At 32.1% G+C, this 26,722-nt stretch overlaps 1 protein-coding gene across 2 annotated transcripts in view; it reads right to left on the bottom strand.

Moving 5' to 3' along the window:
• The window catches only part of LOC143922520 (adenylate cyclase type 6), a 335,909-nt gene that overhangs the window by 9,417 nt on the left and 299,770 nt on the right, over window positions 1-26,722 (bottom strand). For both annotated transcript variants that reach the window (XM_077445784.1, XM_077445785.1), the window contains 3 exons: window positions 21,585-21,677; window positions 6,053-6,199; window positions 610-768 (listed from right to left, as the gene is read on the bottom strand). In XM_077445784.1, coding sequence (XP_077301910.1) covers window positions 610-768; window positions 6,053-6,199; window positions 21,585-21,677 — 399 coding nt within the window. The remainder of the gene's footprint in view (window positions 1-609; window positions 769-6,052; window positions 6,200-21,584; window positions 21,678-26,722) is intronic.

Here is a 26,722-nt window from a genome sequence, read left to right as displayed (position 1 = left end):
ATCTTAAATCGAAAGATAAAAAAAAGGGTGCATGGTAAACGGTACATATTCACTTAATTTGCGCGAGCAGGATACAACAGGAACAAGAGGAACAGGCTTTTCCTCCCGTATTAATGGGCGCGCGCAGAATGCGGGAGGAAAAGCCTGTTCCTCTTGTTCCTGTTGTATCCTGCTCGCGCAAATGAAGTGAATATGTACCGTTTACCATGCACTCTTTGTTTTTGATCTTTCGACTTAAGATCTTTCGATTTGCGATCTTTGCCTTCCGTTATTTGCGTTTTCGGTAATTTCACATTCCGGCCCGTGAGGTAGACCCGTACAATAAATACAGAAGATTTGTGTCAACAGGAAAGATGATTTTTTGCCAATTTTGAGGAACCGTTTCAACAATGATCAGATAAAATTGGCAAACTCTGACAAGAAACGATCTACGACTACCCAACTACTAAAAGTCGGAGTACCGTAGTATTGAGTCCCTTTGATTAGAAAGAGGAGTACCCATATTGATCGCAAATATGTTGAGGCACAAACTCAAATAGACCAAGATTATCGCAGGACTCGATTTGCTACAAAAGGTTTATAATTACTTAAGAGATCTGAAAAACTCACCCTGGAACACCTCCACTCTCCATGTAATTAGCCAGAGTGACATCGTTGGACCATACATCAAACTGCCACTTTCTGAGACCGAGAACTCCACAGTGAACTCTACCGGTGTGAATACCAACTCTCATGTTCACGTTCACGCCCATGACTTCCCTGACGAGACTGCAAAATCAAATGACAAATTAAACTCAAAAGCAACTGAAAATACACAATAAAAACGTATGATTTGGTGGGTGGGTTGGGGTCGAGTCTCGTATACAGACATACGTACATATACAGACATGTGTCTTGTGAGTATCCCAAATGCCCTCGAGATAAACACTCGAGGTAGTCGTGTCTCGTTTCGATGTAATAATTTGCGAAACGTTACACTTCAAGTGTTTTCGTCTACACACACTCGTAATATATTATATGTAGTTGGTATGTATGAACGAATGTGTGATGTGATCCGGAGGATCCGAGATTGGTTTCGTTTTCTTGGGGTTTCTGATGGTTTTCGTGGTACGTCCGGTCTACACATAGTCATATACATATGTATGTATTTATATGACTATTTTTTTTCAATATATGTATGTAAAGGTTACCTGACAACTCGTTGACAGATTTTCCGTAAACCGATGATGCACTTCAGGCATTACGTATACGGCCATCTCTTTCTCACCCCGTCTGTTCACCATGATCTTGTTTACTATGCCATTACGTATGCAGCCATCTCTTTCACAGACCGTCTGTTATCGGTGAAAAAATGGTCTGTGAAAGAGATGGCTGCATACGTAATGGCAGAGTAAACGAGATCATGGTGAACAGACGGGGTGAGAAAGAGATGGCCGTATACGTAATGCCTGGAGCGCATCATCAAACGTATGAGCTCTCCAATGTATAAGCTAAAATTTAATGATAGATTAAATCGCAACAAGCTAAACCCTACAAAGTGAAATATGTATAATATAATACATATACATATATAGATTTCAACTGCTAGGTCAGGATCAGGCTAAAAATGTAAACTTAGCTTGATATAATCAAATTTGTGTGTAAAAACGTGAAATATTGACTTTTTTTTTAATATTATACTAGTGGCCTGTATGCACTTCATTTGATCGGTCAACATAAAAAAAGAATAAATTAAAATACGATTTTTTTTTTAAATAAATAAATTAAATTTTAAATGTTATTATTATATGCCGTGTACACGGCGAATATTCACACGCAGCACACGTATTAGACAATTATTATATACTCAAAACGAATTATATACTCAAAACGAATTATACACTCCAAACGAATTATATACTCAAAACGAATCAGTAGCGCACTCAGGGGAGGGTGGGGAGGCGGATAGATCCCCCAAATTCAAAGAAAAAAATATAAACTGTTAGAAGTTTTCTACGAACGTTGAAATGAAATTGGATTTAAATTTAAATTAAATTTTTAAATTATTTTAATACAAACTTTTGAAAAATATACTTTTAGCCTCACCCAAGATTAAATTTTAGGCTATCCATTGATGTGAAGTATCAATAGATAAGGTACTGTTTGAGATGTTTTATTACGTTTTAGTAAAATTAAGTGATAATATTTTTTCTGCTTTGTTAATTTATTATCCTCATAATAAAATATTATTATAACACAAATTTGCATATATTTTTATAATATTTCGAAGAAAAAGGCAATATTCGGTAAAATGGAACTGAAGCATTTTCTTTAGGAACGATTTAACGGTGAATTTGAAAAATGATTTTGCTCGATAGAACGAATCATTTGCAAATTAGAATAAAAAATCATGCATTTAATAAATATATTTCTGTTAAATAAAAAGTGTTATATTGAGAAATATCTTATTTTAAGTATGAAATAAAAAATGTTTCAATCATTGAAGTGCGCATTGAAGTATAATTGAAAAACTCAATTACAAACAGCAAATTTGCAGCTAATTTCAAATTGATGAATAGTATGAATAAATGAATATTAAAAAAATACATCCAATTGTTTAATTTGATTTGCAACATCACGAATATGATTTGTAAAATGACGAATTTTAAATTTAAAAACTCTACGTTGTCGATCCTTTATGTGAGATATTTAATGCTCAGCGTTAATGCGCATTTCATTCATTTTAGGTTGCTTTATATTTTTTGTTCTTGTGAAAGTAACTTATCAAAATGCCGGGATTTGATTTTAAAATGCTGACCAATAACAATTTTCACAAGCTTTTTATTAGTTTCACTTGGCTAGTTGGTGAAATTTGAACTGTCCGAAATTTGTGAGTTGATTTTGAACCAATTTCGCTATTCCGATCGCTTTGATATTTTACCGACGCTTGATATACAGATCTCTTTTAATTAGGAAAATGTCTCCGACATAAAGCTAGAGGTAATCAATAATAAAACCATTAAAAATACATCGGAATCATCCGTCAGATCAACGTGATGACAGCTGGCTATTAGATACGCCTTCTCACCCCCCCCCCTACTTAACTTCACAAGTTACATAGTTGAACAGTTTTAGCTGCTAATTTTTCCACACTATCATATAAAATTTATATTACAAGCTTTCTCATACACATTTCAATTCAATAATAGATTATATTATATAAATAATTATAATTGAATACATTTCTGAGACCTCGCCCATCATCCCTTACGTACATATATGTATAATATATACATATACGTAAGATCGATTCCAAATCTATTTATATATTATCTTTTTATAGATTATATTATATAAATAATTATAATTTAATACATTTCTGAGACCTCGCCCATCATCCCTTACGTACATATATGTATAATATATACATATTCGTAAGATCGATTCCAAATTTATTTATATATTATCTTTTTAATTGTATGTAGCACATGTCTCGCCCACGTGCCCGCATAGCCCTGAAACGAGTGATGCAAAAACTTGGAGCATTCGAGCACTTAGGAGGTCTTAAAAGATTAATCTTCGTATACGTATAATCTGCAGACTTTTCCGCTTTAGAACTCAACGACCGGAAAAGCGAGTTTTCAAGTACATAGGGAAGTATCTAAGTAGATACAAAATTCTAGCGTTTGGACGTAATAAATTCATAAGATTTCATATTGAAAGTCTAGCATCGAACCAACGACAACGCGACGGTTGGCGACATCTGAAGATGGAAGCGGAGGCTTTTATTTTTGGTAACATCGTATATAATCATTGTCTAATGTATGTTTGTGTGTGAAGTGCTGTCGGTTAACATTGCTCCGTCTCTCTTTGCCCTCTTGGAATCTTATATCGTGGAAAGTTACTTCGTTTTGATTTATAATATTTAAAATTTAATAACGATATTTTACCGAGTGCACAAGTATGTGCACACAGGCCACTAGTAGGCCATCAAATACGTTTACATTCTACGAGGCGTGAAAATTCAATTGTGGTACTTAAAAGATTACGGTACCGACTAATGTGCAGTTGCACATTAATGCATTTCGAAATTGAATTTTCACGCCATAATTAATTAATTGCAGAATTACAATTTATTACATTAAAATTTTGAAATGCATTAATGTGCAACTGCACATTAGTGGGTAGCGTAATCTTTTAAGTAATACCCTTGTTCAACTTTGTATGTATACACTGAATTACATATGTCGATGGCATTTTCATTTACAGAAGCATATATAGTGACGCTATTTTATGAATATTTAATAAACTTCGTATATATGTACATACATATGCCAATATACAGTTTTCAAATTAGGACTACCAAATTTGATGTATTAACCAGCAGCATAGATCAGTTGTTATCGTGTAATGCTTTCGATTGTGTGGTCATGGGTTCTATCCCTAGCTTTGTTCTAGTCTGACTGGTTGCTGCTGATCAGATCTTGGATATGTGACTCCAAGGTCGATCGTTTCCTTCCATAGTTTGCCAATTTATACGATTTCATTGGAAACGGTTCCAAAAAATTGGCACTCCTGTCCTATTTCTCGCAAAATTTGAGCTTACAGGATCTCATAATTTGTTGATATTTAAAAATGCTGCAAAATTTGTCCTTAGCTGTCTCTATGATGGTTGTAATGTTTGATGATCGTTGTTTGTAATTGGCTTTGAATAATACTTATGTATAATTTTGACTGTGGATGTCGTGTTAATAAAAATGCGTGTATACATGTATAAATAAATAAATTAATAAAGTATCTAATGGTACTGCAACTAAAACCGTAGATGGGTTTCGGAAGAGGTCGGTGTCATTTTAAGATTTTATTCCAACCAGCAATGCCGGGCAACTCCATAAGTATTCTACAATATAACGACGAATATACATATCTTTGTCCACTATGCAAATCTACGGTCGCCAATTCATGATATTTGTCTAAGTTTAAAATAGTTCTAACTCTTTGAAAGGGTTCTTTTCAACTTTCATCGTATGAATGTATGTATGTATGTATGTATGTATGTACATATATATATTATGTATTTCAAATGATATTTGCTTGTTCGTTCTGCCGATATGCAAATGTACAGTTTTAAATTTTGTATATGTAACTTTCAGGGCTGTGGAGTCGAAGTCGGAGTTGCGGATTTGTAGTATTTTAGAAAGAGTTAGATTCGGAGTCGGAGTCGTAATAAATCGATCGACTCCGATTGCTTTTTTATTATAATTTTCTTTAACGCATTTTTTATTTATTTTTTTCATACAAATATTATAATAATAAGCCAATAAAGGCGAATTAGTTCAAGTGACTTTTTTAAATGATTAATGATTTTTTTGAATCCTTTTACATATACATATTTTAATACATCGAAAATCTTTGATATTATTTTTATCAATTACATACATACATATATATGAAGACAAATAATAATCTTATTAAAATCGCAAAAATTAGAGTCGGAGACGGAGTCAGACCATACGATTAAACCCGAGTGAGAGTCGGTCAAATTTTAAACGACTCCACAACCCCTGTAGTTTTACCTACTATCCTGAAGGTTTTTGGGTCGGCACGAAGCTTGAGGTTATATAAAAACGCCTGAGCAATGCCGAGTAATTTTGTTTGTCTGTTATTTGCACAATTCCATAATGTTCAATTTATTACTACAATATGCATATACATATGTTTATATTATTAAATAACTATAGACTATACATATGTACGTATATTCTGATAATATTAATTTTTTTTCGAACTTTGGCCCGCCTGAGCAACGCTGTGTGATTCGGCTAGTATATTATAAGCAGAATTGATGAAATATAAAATTGAAAAGTCGAGAGCCACATTTTTTTGCGATACACATAAAGTGAATATACGAGAAAGTTAAGCGCTTTCCAAACTTCGAAATTTCACGTTCACGTGTTCCTACTAGCGTAGATAAAAATAAAAGAATTCGGAAAATTTAATAAAGACCCGTCTGCTCGGTCTGAAAAAATGCTAAACTATGTATATGTACATAAGGTAAGAGTTTAATACTTACGCAATGGCGTCAATCATATCCAGTGCCATCTCAACGCAGCATTTTGCATGATCATCTCGAGGTTCTGGAAGACCAGAAACGCAATAATAACAGTCACCCAGGAGCTTAATCCTCAAGCAGTGGTGTTCCGCGGCCAATCTGTCAAATCTGGAAATATTGCAAAGATAAATAATTAGTATAAATAAGAATATTACATTTAAAATACATATTTTTTATTTATTTTTTACCATGTAATCATTGAGGGATTGTCCCCAAGGTGACATTTATAGTCAACTTTGTATTTATTTATAACTAGTTGTTTTACCCGGCTTCGCTCAGTGTTTGTAATATAAACAGCGTAAACATGGCGAATGTAATAGTAAATATTCATTTGTTTTTTTTTATTAAATATAATTGAATCGAAAAAAAAAAAATATTCAACCAGCCAGTAGCATAGCTCGGTCTTTAAGCTTCTGCTTAATGACGAGAGGTGCCGGGTTCGATCCCATTAGCTGACCTCGATTGAAAAGATTTTTTCTGAGTATATTTGTAGTGCTGCTGGTCAGACCTGGCTATTTGTGACTTCAGTTCAATCGTTTCCTATCAGAGTTTGCCAATTTTCTCTGATTTCATTGTTGAAATGGTTCCCGGTAAAATTGGCTAAATATCCTTCCTACCTACTATGTCACCACTATTTGAGATTGATTAATGTACAATAAAATGTATGTACAATTCATAGATGTCTCGTTAATTTGCGAGTTTTTCAGTGTCTCGTAATTCAGCGATTTATATAATAAAAAAAAATCTGCAATGTTTGTAATTGGCCAGGAAGGCGCATTGGGGTTACCTGTAAGGCCTTTCTGGTATATATTTGAATTGTCGTCATAGAAACTTTGTATTGTTTACGAAGTTCCCAATCAAAGATATATGTACATATATCATACATATGTACTTACATACTTGCATACATACAAAGTCTCTTTCGAAATTATATATTAGATATTAATATAAATATGAAATTAAATTCAAATAAATGCTGATAAATGAAGGTAGGTGGCCAATTTGGCAGGAACCGTTTCAACAATGAAATTAGATAATTTGGCAAACTCTGATAGGAAACGATCGACCTAAATAGATTCACACATATCCAAAGTCTGACCAGCAACACTGGATGAAGATTCGAACCAGTGACTCATCAGTTATTAGTCGATTTGCAAATGTATCTAAGGTTTCTATAAATTGGCATCCCTATACAGCATTTCGAATTTACTGATTCATAGATGTATCTATGATGGTTAGTCGATGTTTGTAATTGGCCTTGAATAGTACTTAATATACTTATGGTACAGTGTTTGACCATATGTGTCGTTTAAAAATATAAATAAATGGGTGTTCTAAGTGCATTCGTGGGTGAACAATAGAGACCTTGGATTAGGCTAACGGGACTCGGTTAAGTGCCCAAAAAAAGGATACGCTGGAGTTTTCACAGAATAATAGCCTCACCAAGGTAGACCTTTACATGCTTAGACAATAGATACATAAATGGATCGGGGAAGCTGTGGTCTGCAATTTGTTCTTTATAAGGAGGTACACACGGTAGATCAAATTATTCTGGAGTTAGCGGTGGATCCGTGTGGACTTTTTGAATCAGTGCTGTGAAGCGACTTTGGTTTTTAATTTGGATCCTGAACCCACTCCTACGCAATAATATTATACGCTAACCAATGTTGCTGGTTGTATGTATGATGGCTTCTATTGTAGTGAGTCGCAAATTTTTTATAATGCTGTTTTTATTTTAAATCTTATTTAAAGTCGTATCTATTAATAACTTGTGTATGTATTGGAAATAAATGTGTGTAAATTGTATACCGGCAGAAGCATCGTTTAGCCAGCATTAAATATTGTTCAGTTTTATTTCATGGTACCTACACATGTAGGGATAAAAGTACAATAAATAAAAAGTATAACAAAAAATAAATTTGAATCGAATCATAAAAAATCTCCATATCACTCAGGACATCCTCCGAATCCACGTCGGTACCCGAATCATCAGCAGGGCTAATTATTATCATCGAATCATTTAGCTATAGTGTGTTTCTGACGATACACACTATAGCTATGCCACAAAATGCACGCATTTGTTAACCATACGTATGTATTGATAGCAGAGTGAGACTTCGTCAAATGAAAGACCAGTACTAATGGAAGGTCACTAGTAATACTTATAAATTATAATTTAAACTGATGAAAATTATATTATTCAATTTAGTTTAAAATAACGTAAACAATGCTTCAATTTATTTAACCTGTCAAGCCACTATGTGACAGCAAAAATATTATATACGGGTAAAAAAAATATGTACATGAAAAGAAAAACTTATATTTTTATTTCATAGAAACTTAACCCTTAAATTTTTACGCTTCGAGTCAATGCAACTGTAATGTGTAGTCACGACTTTCTGGAACGATTTGCACAGATGATTCAAAGCTACAAAGTGTGTGTATTGTATCATCTTCTATATATGTACATACATATATAAAATTGAATGTCGGTGTGTGTCTCGGATTGGCTCCTAAAGCACTGAACCGATTACGATGGAACTTTCAGGATGTGTTGGATGCATGTACAGGAAGTTTACTGTGAAAAAAAAACTTCTTAACACCTTAAGGACGGGTCCCGCGCTAGCGCGGAAATTTGATTCAACCGTGACGGACGGGTTCCGTGCTAGCGCGGAAATTTTATTCAACCGGGAAAGACGGCTTCCGCGTCGAACTGATGCGAAAAAATATGGGTCTCTTGGGTGAAAAAAAACATGTTTAATAGGAAATATATTCATTTCATTTTTTAGTAAAATTTGCTGTATGTGCGACTTTGCGCAAAAAGTGCGGTCACTTCTTAATTACGATTTTACGACAATAATCGCGCCACGCCTACCTCACACTCGAATTTACTGATCATTTAGGGCTGTACCACAAACACACAGCGGTTGGCCCACGTCAGAAAATATATCTATACGTATATATAAAATTGAGTGTCCGTGGAACAGGAACGAGAACGAGAACGGGAACGGGAACGGGAATTGCACTCGTTATTGTGGAATTGCAACGCATGCCGGGTTCAGCTAGTATATAATATATGTATACGAACTCAAAATAAAACAATTATACCGTAAAAGAAAATAAACCCAATTTTCTAATTATGTGATACAAATTTAATTTTAAACCTTGACCTGCATATAGCCAAACAGCGAGATATGTAGCCCAGTAGTTAGCGTATAGTGCTTTTAACTGAGGGGTCATGAGTTCATTTCCTGGCCCGGTGCTGCTGGCTAGATTCGGATATACGTGACTTCAGGTCGATCGTTTCTTATAAGAGTTTACCAATTTATCCACTAATCCAATTTATCCAGAGTTTACCATTAAAAAGGTTCCACCATAATTGTAAACCTATTTCGTTTCTCGCAAATTCCAGTCTCTGGCATCCCGAATTTGTTCAAAAAATAAAAGCTAATCTGTAATAAAATAAAATAAAAATATATGGATCCATGAAATTATGTACATATGTACATATGTAGCACATTCATATACTACTAATCTACTTTAATAGTAATAAAGTTCAATAACCCTGAGCTCTATCGATGTACATTATCTTTATGTGACGAAGGCGCATTTATCTATTTAATTCTATTAGGGAGAAATATTTGGGAAATATTTCTTAAATGTTTGGGAAACAAATACGTTTGCATTGAAAACATATGTGAATTTATTTGTTTACATTTGCAAGCCTTTGACTTTATTTCTATCGATTTCATTAAATATGCCAAAATCTGTTTATTTTTAATGATGTTCATTTCGACTCGCTTTGTTAAAAAGGTATGAAATAATAGATGATACGATTTAATAAGCGAACAAATTGATTTCAATTTAAATAATAAAACGACCATACGATTCGTGCATAGTAGCAGATGAGGTCGAAATATTGAAATGATAATTAATAGTTTTTTTTATAAGTGTACTTTAAACTGACTTATTTATGAAATGGACATTTTTAAAAATTGGGTGTAAGCAATTCCTCACCAACGGGAAAAATATTAGAATAAAAACAGGCAATAATGATTTATTATTTTTATATTGAGTTCCTCTGATTTATTTATTTTATCATTAAAATGTGAAATAAAAATATATTGCGCACTCATTTTATACATATCAATTTACGGAATAATGCCTCCAATACTAATCATTCAAAACTGCAATACAAAATAAATCACTAAAAAATATATTTATAAGAATCATCTGAAAAGTATATGGTCCCAAAAAATATCCCGTTAATAAACTAATCAAGAGATTTTATCATAGAATCACTGTTTTTATTTATTTACCTACACATATACAGGATACACCCATTGTTATTAACACGTTGTTATTAAACGACATCTATGTATTGTAAAGACTGTACACAAGTATCTTTTATTCAAGGCCAATTATAAACATCGATCATCAAACATAACATCATAGAGAGATCTATGGACAAATTTGCAAAATTTTGAACAACTTTAATTAAATTTTATATCATTATATTATATTTATTTATTTTATCATTCATTTGTATTATCTAAATATGATATAAATGGACGATGGGGATTGAAATTTTCTCCCAATCAGCTGGAATAAAAAGTTATAATAATTATTATCGTTAATTCGTTTGATCTTATTATTTCGACAAGTTTCTCCTAAACATCTTGAAATACATACATATGTGAATCACTGCCAAACCCATGTCAATACAAAGATAAAATATCACCAAAAACACTCCAGAGGGTGAGTTTTGACAAGGATCACGATCGTATAGTTTAGGCGTGCTACGCTTAGATTTTATTTGCATGCGCTATGTGTTTACACCATATACATATATACATATATGTATATATACACCTGTGAAAAATCTTGGTGGTTACTGCAAGACGTCTATAGTTATACTTTTCGGATAATATAAACACAGATTACCCAAGTACAATTTGCTTAAAATACATATGTAGATCGTCGACTAAAAGAGTATATTTAAAAATAATAAATGTTTATAAAAATTTACAAGAATTGTAATAGGTTTTTGAGCTTTTATCCAATTATGTATGCGAATGTACCAATTTTAAAATAAGATAATATAACAAAAGGTTTCTGAGAAAAACATAAAAATCCTCGATTCTCTAGAATAAAAGTACTGCTTTCGGTTTAGGTAAAAATATTCAAAAAATATCAAGTTATAATATTTATAATTTCTATTACACGTAACAAATTTCAGTCCGATTCAGTTAGCGGTTTGGGAGATAATTGAATTCAAAAACTTAAAAAAAGAGGACACCTATAATGGGAGGTACTATTTCCGATAACCTTAAAAATTTGAAAAAAATTTACGTCGTGTTGATTACGAATTTCAGTGACCAATACCAAGTTTCAGTTTGATAGGACTAACGGTATTCAATAAATCCCCAAAATACACAGATACACACACATTTTAATGCTTAAGGCTAATGCGACCTAAGCTGTTCGGTGTTCAAAAAATTCCTAAAATACACAGACAGTCACACACATGAAAACGTGATCTGTGATCGATTCTGAGTTCGAAACAGTCAAAATCTCGAGTTCGAACTTTCACATGATCCCAAAACTTCATATATTGTTACTACGTACATAGATAAAGTAATAAGGATAAAGTAAAAATGAGCAAGAGCTTTAAACAGGCGTAAAACAGATACTGAGCTATATTAATAGACCAAATATGTATTGTGTAATTACAAAAAACATTTCCTTGAACAATCAGATCTTATGAACTGTGAATATGTATCCAGTATTGAATCGATTTAACAAATGGTTTTCAACGTGCCATCTTTGGTACATAAATATGTATAGGTACATACATATACCTTGAGCTATATACATACATAGGTATATAAGTAGGTGTATAAAAAGATTCGCTGGTAGTTTAAAGTGATCGTGAGTGATGCTCACATCACTTAACTACCCCTACTATAAGGGCGACATATTAAAAATTGCCGACGAAGTGAAATTCGAACACAAGTCATCAAAAGTGGGCACTTTCATGGCATTACGTGTGTTTGTTTAAAAATTAAAAGAATCAATTAACGCTCGGAAGCTTTTGATGTGCAAAATTAAACGACCATCAATCAATTTAAACGTCCGAGGGGGAATGCAAGAGAGATAACTCCTTGTGGAAGCACCCTGTAAATTATGGGGGAGGGTGGGAGGTGGTGAGAGTCACGAAGCACCAACCGTTCGAATATTAATTGCAGACAAAACATGTAACGTATCCAGAAATAGGGCGAACTGGGGCTCTCGGTAATTGGATTTCTACACACCGTCGGTTTTGGATGTTAGTCCTTCCCATACCATTTCATACGTGGAAGGGGTCGGAAAACTCGCTTGAAGAGGGGGGGGGGGGTCGGGAGGCGGGGGTGCTAATTCAATCCCCACTCTCCTCTCGCCCTCGGAAGGGATGCGGAAAAATTCGCTCGCCCACGTCTCCCCCATCCCCCCAAAATGAGAGAAACATCATAATGGAATATCACGTTTAAAACGACCAATGTGTGATTACGCTATGCGGACTATTTTTAAACCACGACACTCTCAAAGCGTGCCGGAATACCGGGGAAAATTCTCATTATTTTTTCATACAGTTAAAAGAGTAGCCTCTAAATTGCAGCAGAAACGATTAAACGTCTTTCCGCTACGGCATATGCAGATGATTCTATTTGTTATAATTGAAATATAGTGATTTGATGATTTGCAATGTATCCAATATTTTAATGGTGGGATTTTTATCACTCGTAAGCATGGATTATGGAGCTTAAAAGCAGAATGTTTAATGTGTGGAAGCTCACCATTAGCCGGTGTATAAGCTAACCATTAGTCGATGAATCAATAAGCTAACCATTATCAATAATTGAACTGCGTCACGGTTTTGAAAGGGTTTTCATTCGTCGAGCAATGCCGATCATATTTTAATAAGACCATTGACAGGTGCATACATCCATTCAATCATCATTTCATTAATCAATTTGATGCATGTGATAAATTTGTAATACATCTGGCGTACTAATATAATTGACACATTCATATATATTATACATACATACATTTATCCGATTTAAATCATCAAATAAATCACTTTAAATGAAAGTCTTTCCAATATATGTATACTTTTATTTATGAATAGAATATGAAAATAAGTTATTAAATATATACTAGGAATAAATAAAAATAATGTTAAAAATATTAGCCAATAAATTACTGTAGATTTTCAATTTCAACCCGTTAAGATCGTTTGAACGCATTTTCCACAAAAGGATTTTAGGTCTTAAAGCTTGTTATATTCTATTCTAACGTTAGATGGTTATTGATATTTCCCACTTATCAGGTAAACGTATTCAGTTTTCAATATCTATGAAGCAGTTCACGGCTATAGCAAAGCACAAGAGTTCATGTAAATGACCGTTTTTATTTATACTATCCAGCACCCCACTGTTCCGGCATATTCAGACAAGTTTTGGCAAGTATTTTTTTAACCAAGTTTGTATTTTTTCTACTAAAATAATTGTTTTGTAATATTTACTTATTCCCAGGGCCGGCTTAAACGTGCAGTAGATTAGGCACGTGCCTAGGGGGTCATAGTCAAGGGGCGCCACGAGGCGCCCTCATTTCTTTCTTTTTTTGATTCAAAAATTGGCTTTCTTTGAATTTATAAAACATTACTGACTATAAAATCCACAAAATCAAAGACCACATCCGAAAGACGACTTCTGAAATATCTCTCCAGATTTTAGACAGTTTATTTGTGCTGATAACGATGAACCTCGACTACAAATATTGAATTACTATCATTCGTTAATAATTCAATATTCATAGTCAAAGTCGGTACCAAGCATTTACACGATTCTTAGCATAAATCTGTTAAATTTTGTAAACTATCTCATACTAGTATCCGTACTACATAGATGGGTTTTACATAGAAGAGCCTGAGCAACGCTGGAAAAGTGTGTTTTTCCGATATTGTATTAGTAGTTAGAAATTAAATTAGTACTGCAGGAGAATTTTCGTTTTGGAAGGGATCGGAGCCTTTTAAAGGTTTTTCCCCAACTTTTATCCGTCTGAATAATGCCGGGTTAAACCCGGAAATGCCCGTCTCCTCCAACAACGCAGACTAAGTGTGTAGTATTACGTATTATTTTTTTCCCCAAGTACCCAAAATATTCAAATACTCTGCGTATTGTATCATATAATGATGACCTTTTTATATGCTCCAATACATATTTTGGCTCTTTTCGTCTAAACATCATATCAAAATTTCGATAGTTTTGAACATTCAGTTTTGAACCTACGTTTCTATACAGTGAAAAAAAAGGAAACGTACATTTGTACATATAATCAGGAATATCGTCGATTAATTTTAAATCTATTCAGTGCTGGTTTTATCTTGAAAAATGATGCTTTTGGACAATTCAATTCACACTCGTCACTATTTACCCAACTACTTAATCATTCATGTTGAATTAATTCTAACCATTCATTTATTATTGTCATGGTTGGCTATGTCATTAATCTCGTTTAGGTTATCAACACGTTCACCTAACATATATTTTGTTTTTATCGTTTATTTTCAAACAAAATGTACGTCACAAAGTATTAAAGTAATGTCAGTAAGGCTTCTGCACTATCAGCAAGAAGAACGGTGTCAATTACATATATACAATGTATGTATATATTGTAATTTATTGAGACGAGTGCATGGTATCTGTAATAACCTCTTTTTTTAAGGTTTATTTTCAAACAAAATGTACGTCACAAAGTATTTAAGTAGTGTCAGTAAGGCTTCTGCACTATCAGCAAGAAGAACGGTGTCATTTATATATGTATATATTGTATTTTATTGAGACGAGTGCATGGTATCTGTAATAACCTCTTTGAAAATATTTTCAGAAAAGAGATTGTAAAGTAAAGGAGAAATAATACAGCCTTGTTTAATATTCAAGACTCGCTACTATAAATATAGGTAACTACTTTTCTTTATTATTTTTTTTTCAGAACGCTGTAGAAGAATTCAGCTTTTGTTATGGATGAATGAATATATATGTATGTACGTACACTTAACAATGCATAAACACCATCACAGATTATCTCGAAAATTTTCAAAACATCCAGAACATCCAGAAGCTGAATTTCTCATTAAACAATGCAGGTGGAATATTTTCGTTAAACTATGTAAGAAATTGCAAATGTTGGGATAGTGTAACGTAGTATGTTTATTATATAGCCTTTTTGTATTTACGTTGACTAGTTGACATACCATGCAATCTTTGTGCACGGCAAATATTGCGAGAGAATTAATATAATATTAGCATAAAATAATTTAACTATGAGTTATGTATGTATGTATATAGGCGTGGGGAAACCATTTATAATTAGTAACGCGCAAATTCAAAGGTATGTATTCTCTTTAAATTAAAGGAAACTTTACATTACTAATTTTTATATAAAATACGTTGTTTATAATATTTTATATTAATGGAATTTTATATTTTTTAGACGATAAAAGTAATTGTCGACGTCATATTATGGACAGCACGGCTTACAGTAATATTATTTAAGACCTTGCATTGAATTATATTGTAATAATATTATATAGTTAAATATGGAATCATTAAAAAAATAAATAAACAAATAATTTTATGTCCTTTCAACGTTACAACACATTACAGGAATGCGACAGCATGCTCAGTTCTCGCAAGTCTTCCGATTATAGGGAAAAATAAAATATTTATCTATCATTGTTTACGATAATGAAGTTGTCTTCAAATTATATTAAAGAAGTTATAAAAATAATAAAATTTAGTTTAAATTTTACTAAAAAATAAGAGTTACATGAAAAAAAAGAAACACTTTAACAGTTTGTCTTTTTTCTAAATTTTCATCCGCTCTGTGAAAATTGAAAATTGAAATTATACAAATATTTTACGTTTTTGGGGTTTTTTTACGTTCAAAGGTAGGTACATACTCATACATTTCAGTTTTGAGCTTTTTACCTATTATGAATAAGAATAATATTGAACAAGATAAATATGGTAAAAAAACATACAATAAGAAAATAATTGTAAGATATGTAGATAATGATCAATGGATTAATAATTATTTCAATATTGTTACCTTTTATCATACTTTTTGTACAAAAATACTTTTTTAAAAATAAATATGGTTCGTTTCTGAAAAATAATTGGTATGTCGAGTTTTAAAATTCTGAAACACGTTTCGTTCCATTCATCGTAATACATTGTGTAAAAATATGAATAAAATTCCATCAAAAAAGAAAGCGTACAAAATTGGTATTGAATTTAAAAATGTAAGAACACTGCACAAAGCTGGCTCAACGTGTCATAAAAGCGACAAGTTTGTTTTTATCATAAAACACGTTTAGAAAATTGGTCCACTTACGAGAAAAGGTTGTGAAACGGAGGTCACTAAATGCTAATTGAGCACAGCCTCCGGAGACTATCAATTGACTCGCACAGAAACATCGCCCCTACTTTGTATTGTACTCCATTATATGTTATATAATACGTACTTATGTAGTACATATATTGAAATCGATGTTTCCAGAGAATTCAAAGGTGTTTCATCATGTGACTTGTTACGGAAATTTCACAGGTCGTAGTATAACATGGACGTCGTATTTGAACTTATTTCTCCCTCGGGGGAGATAATCCGCCACTGGATGTCACCTGGTAGCTTCGTTGCTAATTCCAAACAAAGACCCCTTAAAACCTCAATATCATCCTTTAATATTCCGTCGGAACTGAGTACCCTAGATGGACCCGTGACATACCCGATTGGAGTTGACGAAGTGACAATTGAGCCACTTCCACTCTTCAGGTCACTTTGATATCGTACCGAAATATGAGGGTAGTTAACATTGAAGTAAGTTTATGTCTCCGACATGCATTTAGACGACTTTAATCATCAAATAACTTATTAAAAACTACATCGAAATCTTGTGTTAGATTGACGCGATGACAGCTAGCTATCCAAACGCGTCTTTCTACCACTCCTTCACAACTCACAGGCTAAATAGTTTACGTTTCACTTAAGATTACAATTCAGAAAAAAAATTGCCTGTTATCAGATCGTTTTCATACTTTGCCATATTGCTCATTTTGGTCATCAATATATGTAAGTAAATGGATCCTCCGTCATTATGATGGTTCAAAAATATCGCTGACGAAACATCCAGCGTTTGTTTAGCCTTTTCTCACTTTTCGCCATGTCAGATTTCAATTGTTTAAACGCCTATAACTTTTTCTTTTTTCACTCTATATCTTATAAAATTTGCTCTATAGGTTCTCATTATCTCTCATATAAATTTTTGGTTCATTCAAAGTGTTAATAATGAATGTTATCTAATAGACTACATATTTCGTATTATGCTTTGAACACTAACATTCAAATGAGATAAGAAAAATAAGATGTTTTGAGGAATCCAAATAAATACTAGCCGCTGAGCTACGTTAAACCAGCAACATAGCTCAGTGGTTAGCGTATAATGTTATCAACTGAGGCGTCATGGGTTCAATCTCTGGTCCAGTGTTTCTGGCCAGACTTTATATATATATATATATATGTATGTATGTATATGACTCCAGGTCGATCGATCAAATCGGTTTGCCAATGTATCTGATTTCATTGTTGAAATGGTTACAAACAAATTGGCAATTTACCCTCAGTTGACATTGTTATTTGAATATAATTTCAAATGTATAATAATAATGATATAAATTTATATAAAGTACATGTGTACAAATTCTCCTCGGGGTAAAACCTGGTAAATATAAATGAGGACAATTTAAATGCGCATTTATCGTAAGCATTCCATAAAATTCGTGTGAATTTAAAGATATATTATATCATTTAAAACTAGAATTGAACAATTTTAAAATATATTATATACATATATGTAATTGTGCAATTTTTTAATATTAATAAAGAACACATAACAAATTATGTTTCTTAAATATAATATTTGAATACTTCATTTGAAAAATTTTCAATTAGGTCAGCATTTAAATCTCAAATGGGGGCATTTTTTTAATTAATTTTACTACAGAAAAATATAAAGCAACTTAAAATGAATGAAATGCGCACTAACGCATCCTACATATGTATATCCGCATCTTGCATACATATACATATTCACTGTCGCAATGTTACGACGTCTCTCGAGCGCTATAACGACCAATTATCATATTTTTTCATTTATCACTTAATGTTTTTAACTTTTTAATTATTAAATGATCGAAACGTTTTTTTTTATTTCATACTGCGAATAAAATATTACTCAATGTAATATTATTTATTTAATAGAAATATGTTTTTTTAATTCGCAATTTCTTTCATTCTAATGGGAAAATGATTCCTTCTAAGGAACAAATTTATTTTTCTTAATGCACTGTTAAGGGGGACCACTAGTGTGACATTTTTAAAAAATCTTTTTTTTTTCGATAGTCTATACCTTATATACTACATATTTCGATAGTCTTTACCTTTAAAAATAACATACTAAAATTTCAAGTGCATATCTCGAATAGCGGTATATTGGCGATGGTGATAGTGCCATTTACAAAGGATTGTTGGATTTGAATCCATATGATGTTCCAATACAAAAACTTGAGTGCTGTCTACATGTAAAGAAAAGAATGGGATCACGATGCCGTAGTTTGAAGAACGTTGATAAGACCTTAAGAGGAAAAAGCAAGGATACATAAAAAATAACTATCAAATGAATTAATAAACTCCAGTGGTCTCAAAATTATAGAATTATCCAATTATTTTGCTACGTCAATATTCAATGACGGTTATTTTTCTATTTTAAAAATGTTCAATGTGATGGGGAATAATAGTTGGCCTTGCAGCAAACGATTATGCCGCTGACAATAGCAGATCATCGTCAACAAGCTGCTTCGAAAGAGGGCCGATCAGCTCAAAGAAAAGCTTCTTTCAAAGAAGAGGAAGGTGCATTGTATGGGCCTGGAATAGCAGATTAGCAGTAGGTATGATATTTCTTGATTTATAACCACGAAATCAGTTACTTAAACTTAAAACGCATTTTTCTTGAAACTACATTTTTAAAATTTGCTGCAGTTATAACTCGAGAATGAAACATCCGATCGATTTGATTTTTTTTCAGCTTCTTTTATATATGTATCTCCGTGCCATGAACCTCCAGTTTTCCGATTGAATAAAAAATGTAATTTTGGCTGGCCAAAAATCAACAAATTTATGCGCGAAATTTGATTTTTACTTTATCTATGTACGTAGTAACAATAGATGAAGTTTTGTGATCATGCGAAAATTTGAACTCGAGATTTTGACTGATTTGCACTCAGAATCGATCACTGATCACGTTTTCATGATCTAGAAAAAATGTGTGTGTGTGTGTGTGTCTGTGTGGGTGTGTATTTTGGGGATATTTTTAACACCGTTAGTCCTATCGAACTGAAACTTAGTATCGGTTACTGAAATTCTTATCGACACGACGTAAATTTTTTTCAAATTTTTAAGTTGACCGGAAATGGTACCTCGCCTTATAGGTGTCCTCTTTTTTTAAGTTTTTGAATTCAATTATCTCCCAAACCACTAACTGAATCGGACTGAATTTTTTTTAAATATGATACAAATAATAATTTTTATAACCTCATATTTTTTAAATATTTCTATCTGAACCGGAAGTAGTACTTTTACTCTAGAGAATCGAAGTTTTTTATGTTTTTTTCAGAAACCTTTTGGTTTATTGAACTGAAATTTCATATCTAGAAGTTTAAGTTTAATACCAAGTTAATTATAAAATTTAGTTAAATGTTGTGCCCACTACTCTGTCCACACCCCTGAACGTATTAAGCTGAAAATTTATATTTCTATCCTTTATGTACTAACTTAGATCTGGCAGGGTTTTGGTCAGAATTCGTAAACCGGAAGTAGTATTTTTTTTTAAAACAATAATTCATTATTTTTCAATTATTTTATTTTGACCTTTTAAATTGTTTTAAGCTTCTTGATATTTATTGTGTATAATAAAAATAGTGGTTTTAAGTAAAAATAAAAAAAAAATACTTAATTTAATGAACCGGAAGTGGGATTTTTTTCCTCGTAGAAAGGTCAAAAATGTTGTGCCCACTACTCTGTCCGCAACCCTGAACGTATTAAGCTGAAAATTTATATTTCTATCCTTTATGTTCTTACTTAGAGCTGGTAGGGTTTTGGTCAGAATTCGTAAACCGGAAGTAGTATTTTTTTTAAAACAATATTTCAATATTTTATTTGGACCTTTAAAATTATTTTTATTTTCTTGATATTTAATGAGTATCAATACTGATAGTGATTTTTAGTAATAAAAAAAATTTGAACACAATCAGACAACCGGAAATAGAACTTTTGTTTTGTGCAAGTTTCCATACATTTGCGCTCAATTTGTATCGCTATCATAGTCATCAGTTCAATATCGAATTTTGTTTTGTAACCTTCTTATATTCCTCAAATACAAAGATAAAGTCATGGGTTGGTCACACCCGAATTTTTTTTTAAACACCGTCATTTTGTTAAATTTCAATTTTTTTTTTGATCGAGGTTCATGGTTTTGATCGAGGTACGGGAAATATCTTCTAGTTTAATACTCTTTTTGAATTTTTTGATTTCAGGCACTGTGAAGGTCGCTATCACTGCAGCAGTGGGGGTACTTTTTTTTTTGAGCCTTGGGAGATTGCGTATAACTATATATCCATAAAACGGTAAAACATTCCATCTAGTAGTTTTTTTATTTTAATTCCCAAAAATCACATTTTTTACGCGCGGTCACACTAGTGGTCCCCCTTAAATCAAACCCAATATAAATTAAATTAAAAAATGTGTTTACCGACCAAATTGATAAATAAACTAACCAAATTCGATTATTACTGAACATTTAAATAAAAAATCAGTAATTACACAATAACTCACCCAAAATGTATATACCTATACGATAACGATTTTTATATGTATGCATATGTCGCAGTGAAAATATATTTTCACTCACGTTTCAGTGAAATCATAACCAGTTACATTTACACCGGGTATATTTCAGTGAAATCATATCCAATTACATTTTCACTGACCCCTATCAGTGAAATTATAATTTTTGACAGTTGGATGACAGCGCGTCGCCCCGCTCATGTCCATTCCAACTTTCCTCATGGTCCACTATCTGTTTCGATTTAACCCGCGTGTATGGGACTGGATGCGGAAACAAACACATCGTAAAAACCTTAGCAAACGACACTCATTTATTTAAGGCTAGGTTAGGTAAGGTTAAGTTAGGGTTGGTTTTATTCATTTAAGATTAGTTTGTTAGGGTTGGTAGTACGTTGTAAATTCATTGTTGGAAACATTTTCACTGCTTGAACTGGTGACATATACATGATATTTGACAGATAGAATTTTGATATATGTGAAAATTGATTACCTGGCAAAAAGTTCATTTAGGAGACGGACAAGTTCTTCGGCCGAACATTGAGCTGAAAGAGTCGTAAAACCGCACATGTCAGCGAAGAGGATGCTGAAACAAACAAACAAACATATATGTCATGAGTATTAATTTTGAAAAAAAAAAGATTCCTTGGAAAGTTTGAGGTAGCAATTCAACATCAGGCTATACTATACAAGCTATTCAACTACAAGCTAAATAAAATATCTATACCCTTCAGGTATAAACACAGTTTACCTAAACACAATCTGTTTTAGGTCATCGACTTTAGAGAGTCTTTAATAAATATTATGTATTAGATGTACTATGAGCATTTATAAGAATTTTAAATAGGTTTTTGAGCTCTTTTTCCTTTTATGCTGTACATTAACATTAGAATAATCTAATACTATGATTACTAACAGAATAAAATTAAAATTGTAAAATAGAAAATGATCAGTAAATCAGTAGCTATTAAAATAGATATAAGATGTATTGTGAACATAATTTCGTAATAATAAAAAGCATTTAAAAATCAAAAAAAAAAAAAAATTGTCTTCACAACTGTTCCTATTGTTTCTATTATATAAGGATCATTCATGATGTGATATCACAAGTGTATTCGTCTTGGGGATGCATATTTACATTGTATATAACAGGTTACCATGATTTCTGACTGAACGAATTCTGTTGTTTAAATGTCAATAGTTAGTTTGGGATGTGCGAATTGGTTCGATTCTGCGAATTCGTGCGAAATTCTGAACAGTAATGGCTATGCATATATATGTACATACATATTTACCGGGGAGTAGAGTGAAAAGCGGCATTCTCGACATTCCAAATCGCGAATGGAGATCGCCAATAATATGATGTGTCGGAGAGCTTTTAAGCCGAGAGAGCAAATTGCAGATTTGGGAATTCGGTTATTTCTCGTGCACATACATACAAATGTGTGTATTTCGTATATTCTGATTATATGTACATACAAGTATGTAAATATACTTAATACGTATGTATATTTAAGCATTTGGATTTCTAGATGATCAGTTTTAAAATTCGCAATAAAACATTTGCGTAGCAAAAGCTTAGAATTGACAATAGAATGAGATTTTTATTTAATTTTAATATCAAAATGATTTGAACATTCAGAATTATTTGAATTAATTTTATATACTCTGGTATTATCAAACTATAAATATAAATTAGTCCAGTTTTCGGAGGGATCAACTAATTATTTAGTGCGTATTAATGGAACGTACATATGTATATACATAAACATACATATATGAGGCTTTCAAGGAATATGATAATAATAAACCAGCAGCATGCAATAGTGGTTAGCATATAATGCACTTAAACAAAGTGGTCAAGGGTTCGAGAGTCCCACTGGTTGAATTGGTTGGTTAGCATCTAGAAATTTGGCAATTTATAATATAGGGGAGAGTGGTGTACCTGTGGACAATTTTCGCTTTTTCACTAATGGCTCAGCAACTTTATTGTTTTATGCAAACTTTTTAATGTCATTAGAAAGGTTGAATATTCAAGATTAAAATTAAAACAGAAAAATTAATGATAGCATAACAGTTTTTGATTTTTTGCAAAAATAATAGAGACAAAAAATTTTCCAAAGGTTCAACACTATGTTGAACCTATGGAGAGTGTATGTTGTACCTTTGGAAAGATATCATAATTTATACAAAGTAAACTATTTCATCCAATGTAGAAATTCTCAAGGTCTACATTAAATTCCAAATGTGATTTGAGTCTCCCAGACTGGTTTACCACTCGAGGAGGAGGCAATTTCCCAGAAATTTCCTCTTACAAATATTATAAATTTTGCAATCGACCACAAGAAATCTGTCGATATTTTCTTGTAATAATTAATTTCAATATCATTTTAGATTGGATTATTCATAGCTTCAGCAACATAATACTTGAAAGTCTTTTTGGTTGTTAATTTCACAAGAACCTCTAACCTTAACCTCTAGACGCGTCCAGAGGTACAACCAAATAAATGTCCAAAGGTACAACAAAACGAAATATTCAACTAATATTAAAATACACTTCTTTGTGGTTACGTTTTAACACAGATATCGTCGTTACCAAATAGTTAAATAACCACTATACAAAACTAAATGCATATCTTGTATGAATAGTTATTTTAATAAATATGAAAAAACAAACAGTTCGTTAGTAAATATTTACTTTTGGGTCCCAAATAACGAAATTCTCGAAAAAACTTGAATCTGGCAGCGCGCGGCACCAAAAGGTGGATTGAATGTTGCCAATATTCGATGTTCATAATTCCCTAGAACATTGGTGTAGCAAAAATATTTTCCCCGACCGAAATAAAGTCATTGTCCACAGGTACATTCGTCCATAGGTACACCACTCTCCCCAACATACATATATACATATGTATATAAAATTTTTTTTGTTAAGATGTAAAATCTATTAAATTTTTCTATATACATATGTCTCTATATCGATGTTTGTAATTGGCCAGGTAGGCTTTCCTAGTATACATATATATGTACATATGTTTGTAAATATTTATGTAGTAAATAATAAAAATATCTGTATTTAACGCCTTTCGTGTTGTTCTCATTAATATAAATATATTAATAAAATTATAGATGTAATTAGGCACTTATAATAGGAACAGGAACAGGGCTCAGAACGTAGTGGACAAAAAAAGTCTAATATACCTACATATGTATATAATAACAAACAAAACAAAACGTACAGTCAAAGTGTAATACCAGTTGTTATATATATTGACTTGTTATTATAAATTTTGTTTCATATATCTTACGCACATACATATGTATGTAGTTATTTCATATGCTGTAGTGAACTTGTAAATCTATTGCAAACGATTTTGAGAGGTCGTGGGTTCAAGTCCCGGTCAAATACGATGCTGGCAAGATCTTGTTGTTTTTAAAACACTGTGCGACTGCCTCTTGTTAGAATTTTTACGATTTGTCTAGCTTAATTGTTGTGGTGGATTAAAAAAAACGGTATCCTTCCCCTCAGTTTCTCACAAATGCGAGTTATTAGCATCTCGAATTTGTTGATTTTTTAAAATTTTACCTACGCAATGCATTTCTTGCAAATTTTATGTCTTGTTATGTTTGAAAAAATTATTAGTATTTATGTATAAAAATAAAAACAATATTTGTCGCCTTGGGATATTTCCTGTCATGGCACATATGATGTATGTATGTATGTAATAAAATAAAATATGAAACAATGGATTTAGAATCTGACTGGTCAGAATCAGTCAATGTGTTTATATTTCGTTGTATTCCGTTTCGTTCATTCATTTTTTGAATATGATTCACAAAACCTAGGCTAATGCGACCTAATGTCTAAGCTGTTCGGTGTTCAAAAAAATTCCTAAAATACACAGACACAGACACATACATTAAAACGTGATCAGTGATCGATTCTGAGTTCGAATCAGTTAAAATCTCGAGTTCGAATTTTCGCATCATCACAAAATTTCATACATACATATATACTGTTACTAAGGATTGTACATAGGGTTTTGAGCTCTTTTTCCTATTATGCTGTAGATTAACATTAGAATAATATAATACCATGATTACTAACCAAATTAAATTAAATTGCAAAATAGGAAAAGATCAGTAGATCAGTAGCTATTAAAATAGATATAAGATGTATTGTGAATATAATTTCGTAATAATAAAAAGCATTTAAAAATCAAAAATATATTGTTACTACGTACATATGTAGATGTAGTAAAAATCTAAACTGTCAAAGTTAATATATAATATAACTAATGACGAACATCTATGAAACTGTATTATCGCCTTTAGAAACATACGAGCCCTTATAATTGAAAGTGGCATTTTTCAAGTTCATTTTTCTTAATTTCGAGAAATATCTCACAAAACATTAAATAAAATGTTTTCCGTTGAACAATATTTTAAAATACTGGTTGTCTGTATACGTTTATTTTGCTTTTCAGAGATTCTAGTTATATCGAATTAAAATATGTGATAAGAATTTTTGAATTAAGTCAAACAGAAATAGTGTTTATGAAACTGAAAATTGGACTTCTGCCACTTTCAAAATAAACGTTTCTTCAAACATACATATGTATGCATTTATATTAGTTAATTTGTATTCGAATATAAATTGATCTAAATCACCAGATAAAAAATATTACTACTGGTAATAAATATACTTTGACGGTGATATATTGTAACTGTGCGTTGATCAAACGATGAACTTATTAGGAAGTATGCATAATATTATACTCTAATAATTATTTAAATTGAATAATATGTTTTGACTAAATACGAGCTCTCTATGATAAGTTTTGTTTTTGCAACTTAACTTTAAAATCAGCATCTGGCAATTAAGTTTGCATACAAGTTCCATTTTCAAACCTAACCCGGGGACAGGGGAAATATAAATGATCCGTTACATAATTAAGTTGATATAAAGTTTGTTTGTTGATATTGTAGCATATGGTAAAAGGAGCCGCCGTTATAATTGGTTTTCAAGAATTATCTCAAGGGTTAAGTGATGTCGGCTGCTAAGGGAGACCCCCCGAATGGACTTAATGGTCGGTAACGGCATTCGGCCGCTTCCCGCTAGAGTATATAACAATAGGTAAACAAACGTGTCAAGAAAGATGCACTGAGCGACCTGCCCTTTATAAGCAGGTAATAAGGCCTTACCAAGGCATTCTGGACGGAGCACTGGCAGTGCGTGGATCTCCTTAATCACTTAATAAATGCTGTGAAGCGACTTTGGCTTTTTACTTGGATTCCCCACCCATCCCTACGCAATAATATAAAGAGGTAGAAAATACCGCTAGAAAAGTTCTTTTTGTATTATAAAAAAAAAATTCAAATTATTATGTGTCAATAATTTAGATCATATATATGTACATATAATACATACATATATATGTAGCCAATCAGAGTGAAGTAGTCCACGTGGACTAAAACCATTGACCAATAGGTGCATTTTAAGCATCCTCTATTTTTATGCCTATAATTTATGCGCATACATTAAATTCGATGAATGTGACTTAATTTATGCGCATACATTAAATTCGATGACTTAGTTTATGCGTATACATTAAGTCGGTGAACACGATA

This window comes from Arctopsyche grandis, chromosome 2 (genome assembly GCF_051622035.1).
Source record: "Arctopsyche grandis isolate Sample6627 chromosome 2, ASM5162203v2, whole genome shotgun sequence".
Classification (NCBI taxonomy): Eukaryota; Metazoa; Arthropoda; class Insecta; order Trichoptera; family Hydropsychidae; genus Arctopsyche; species Arctopsyche grandis.
Note: the sequence above shows the minus strand (reverse complement) of the source record. Positions and strands in the feature narration are given on the sequence as shown.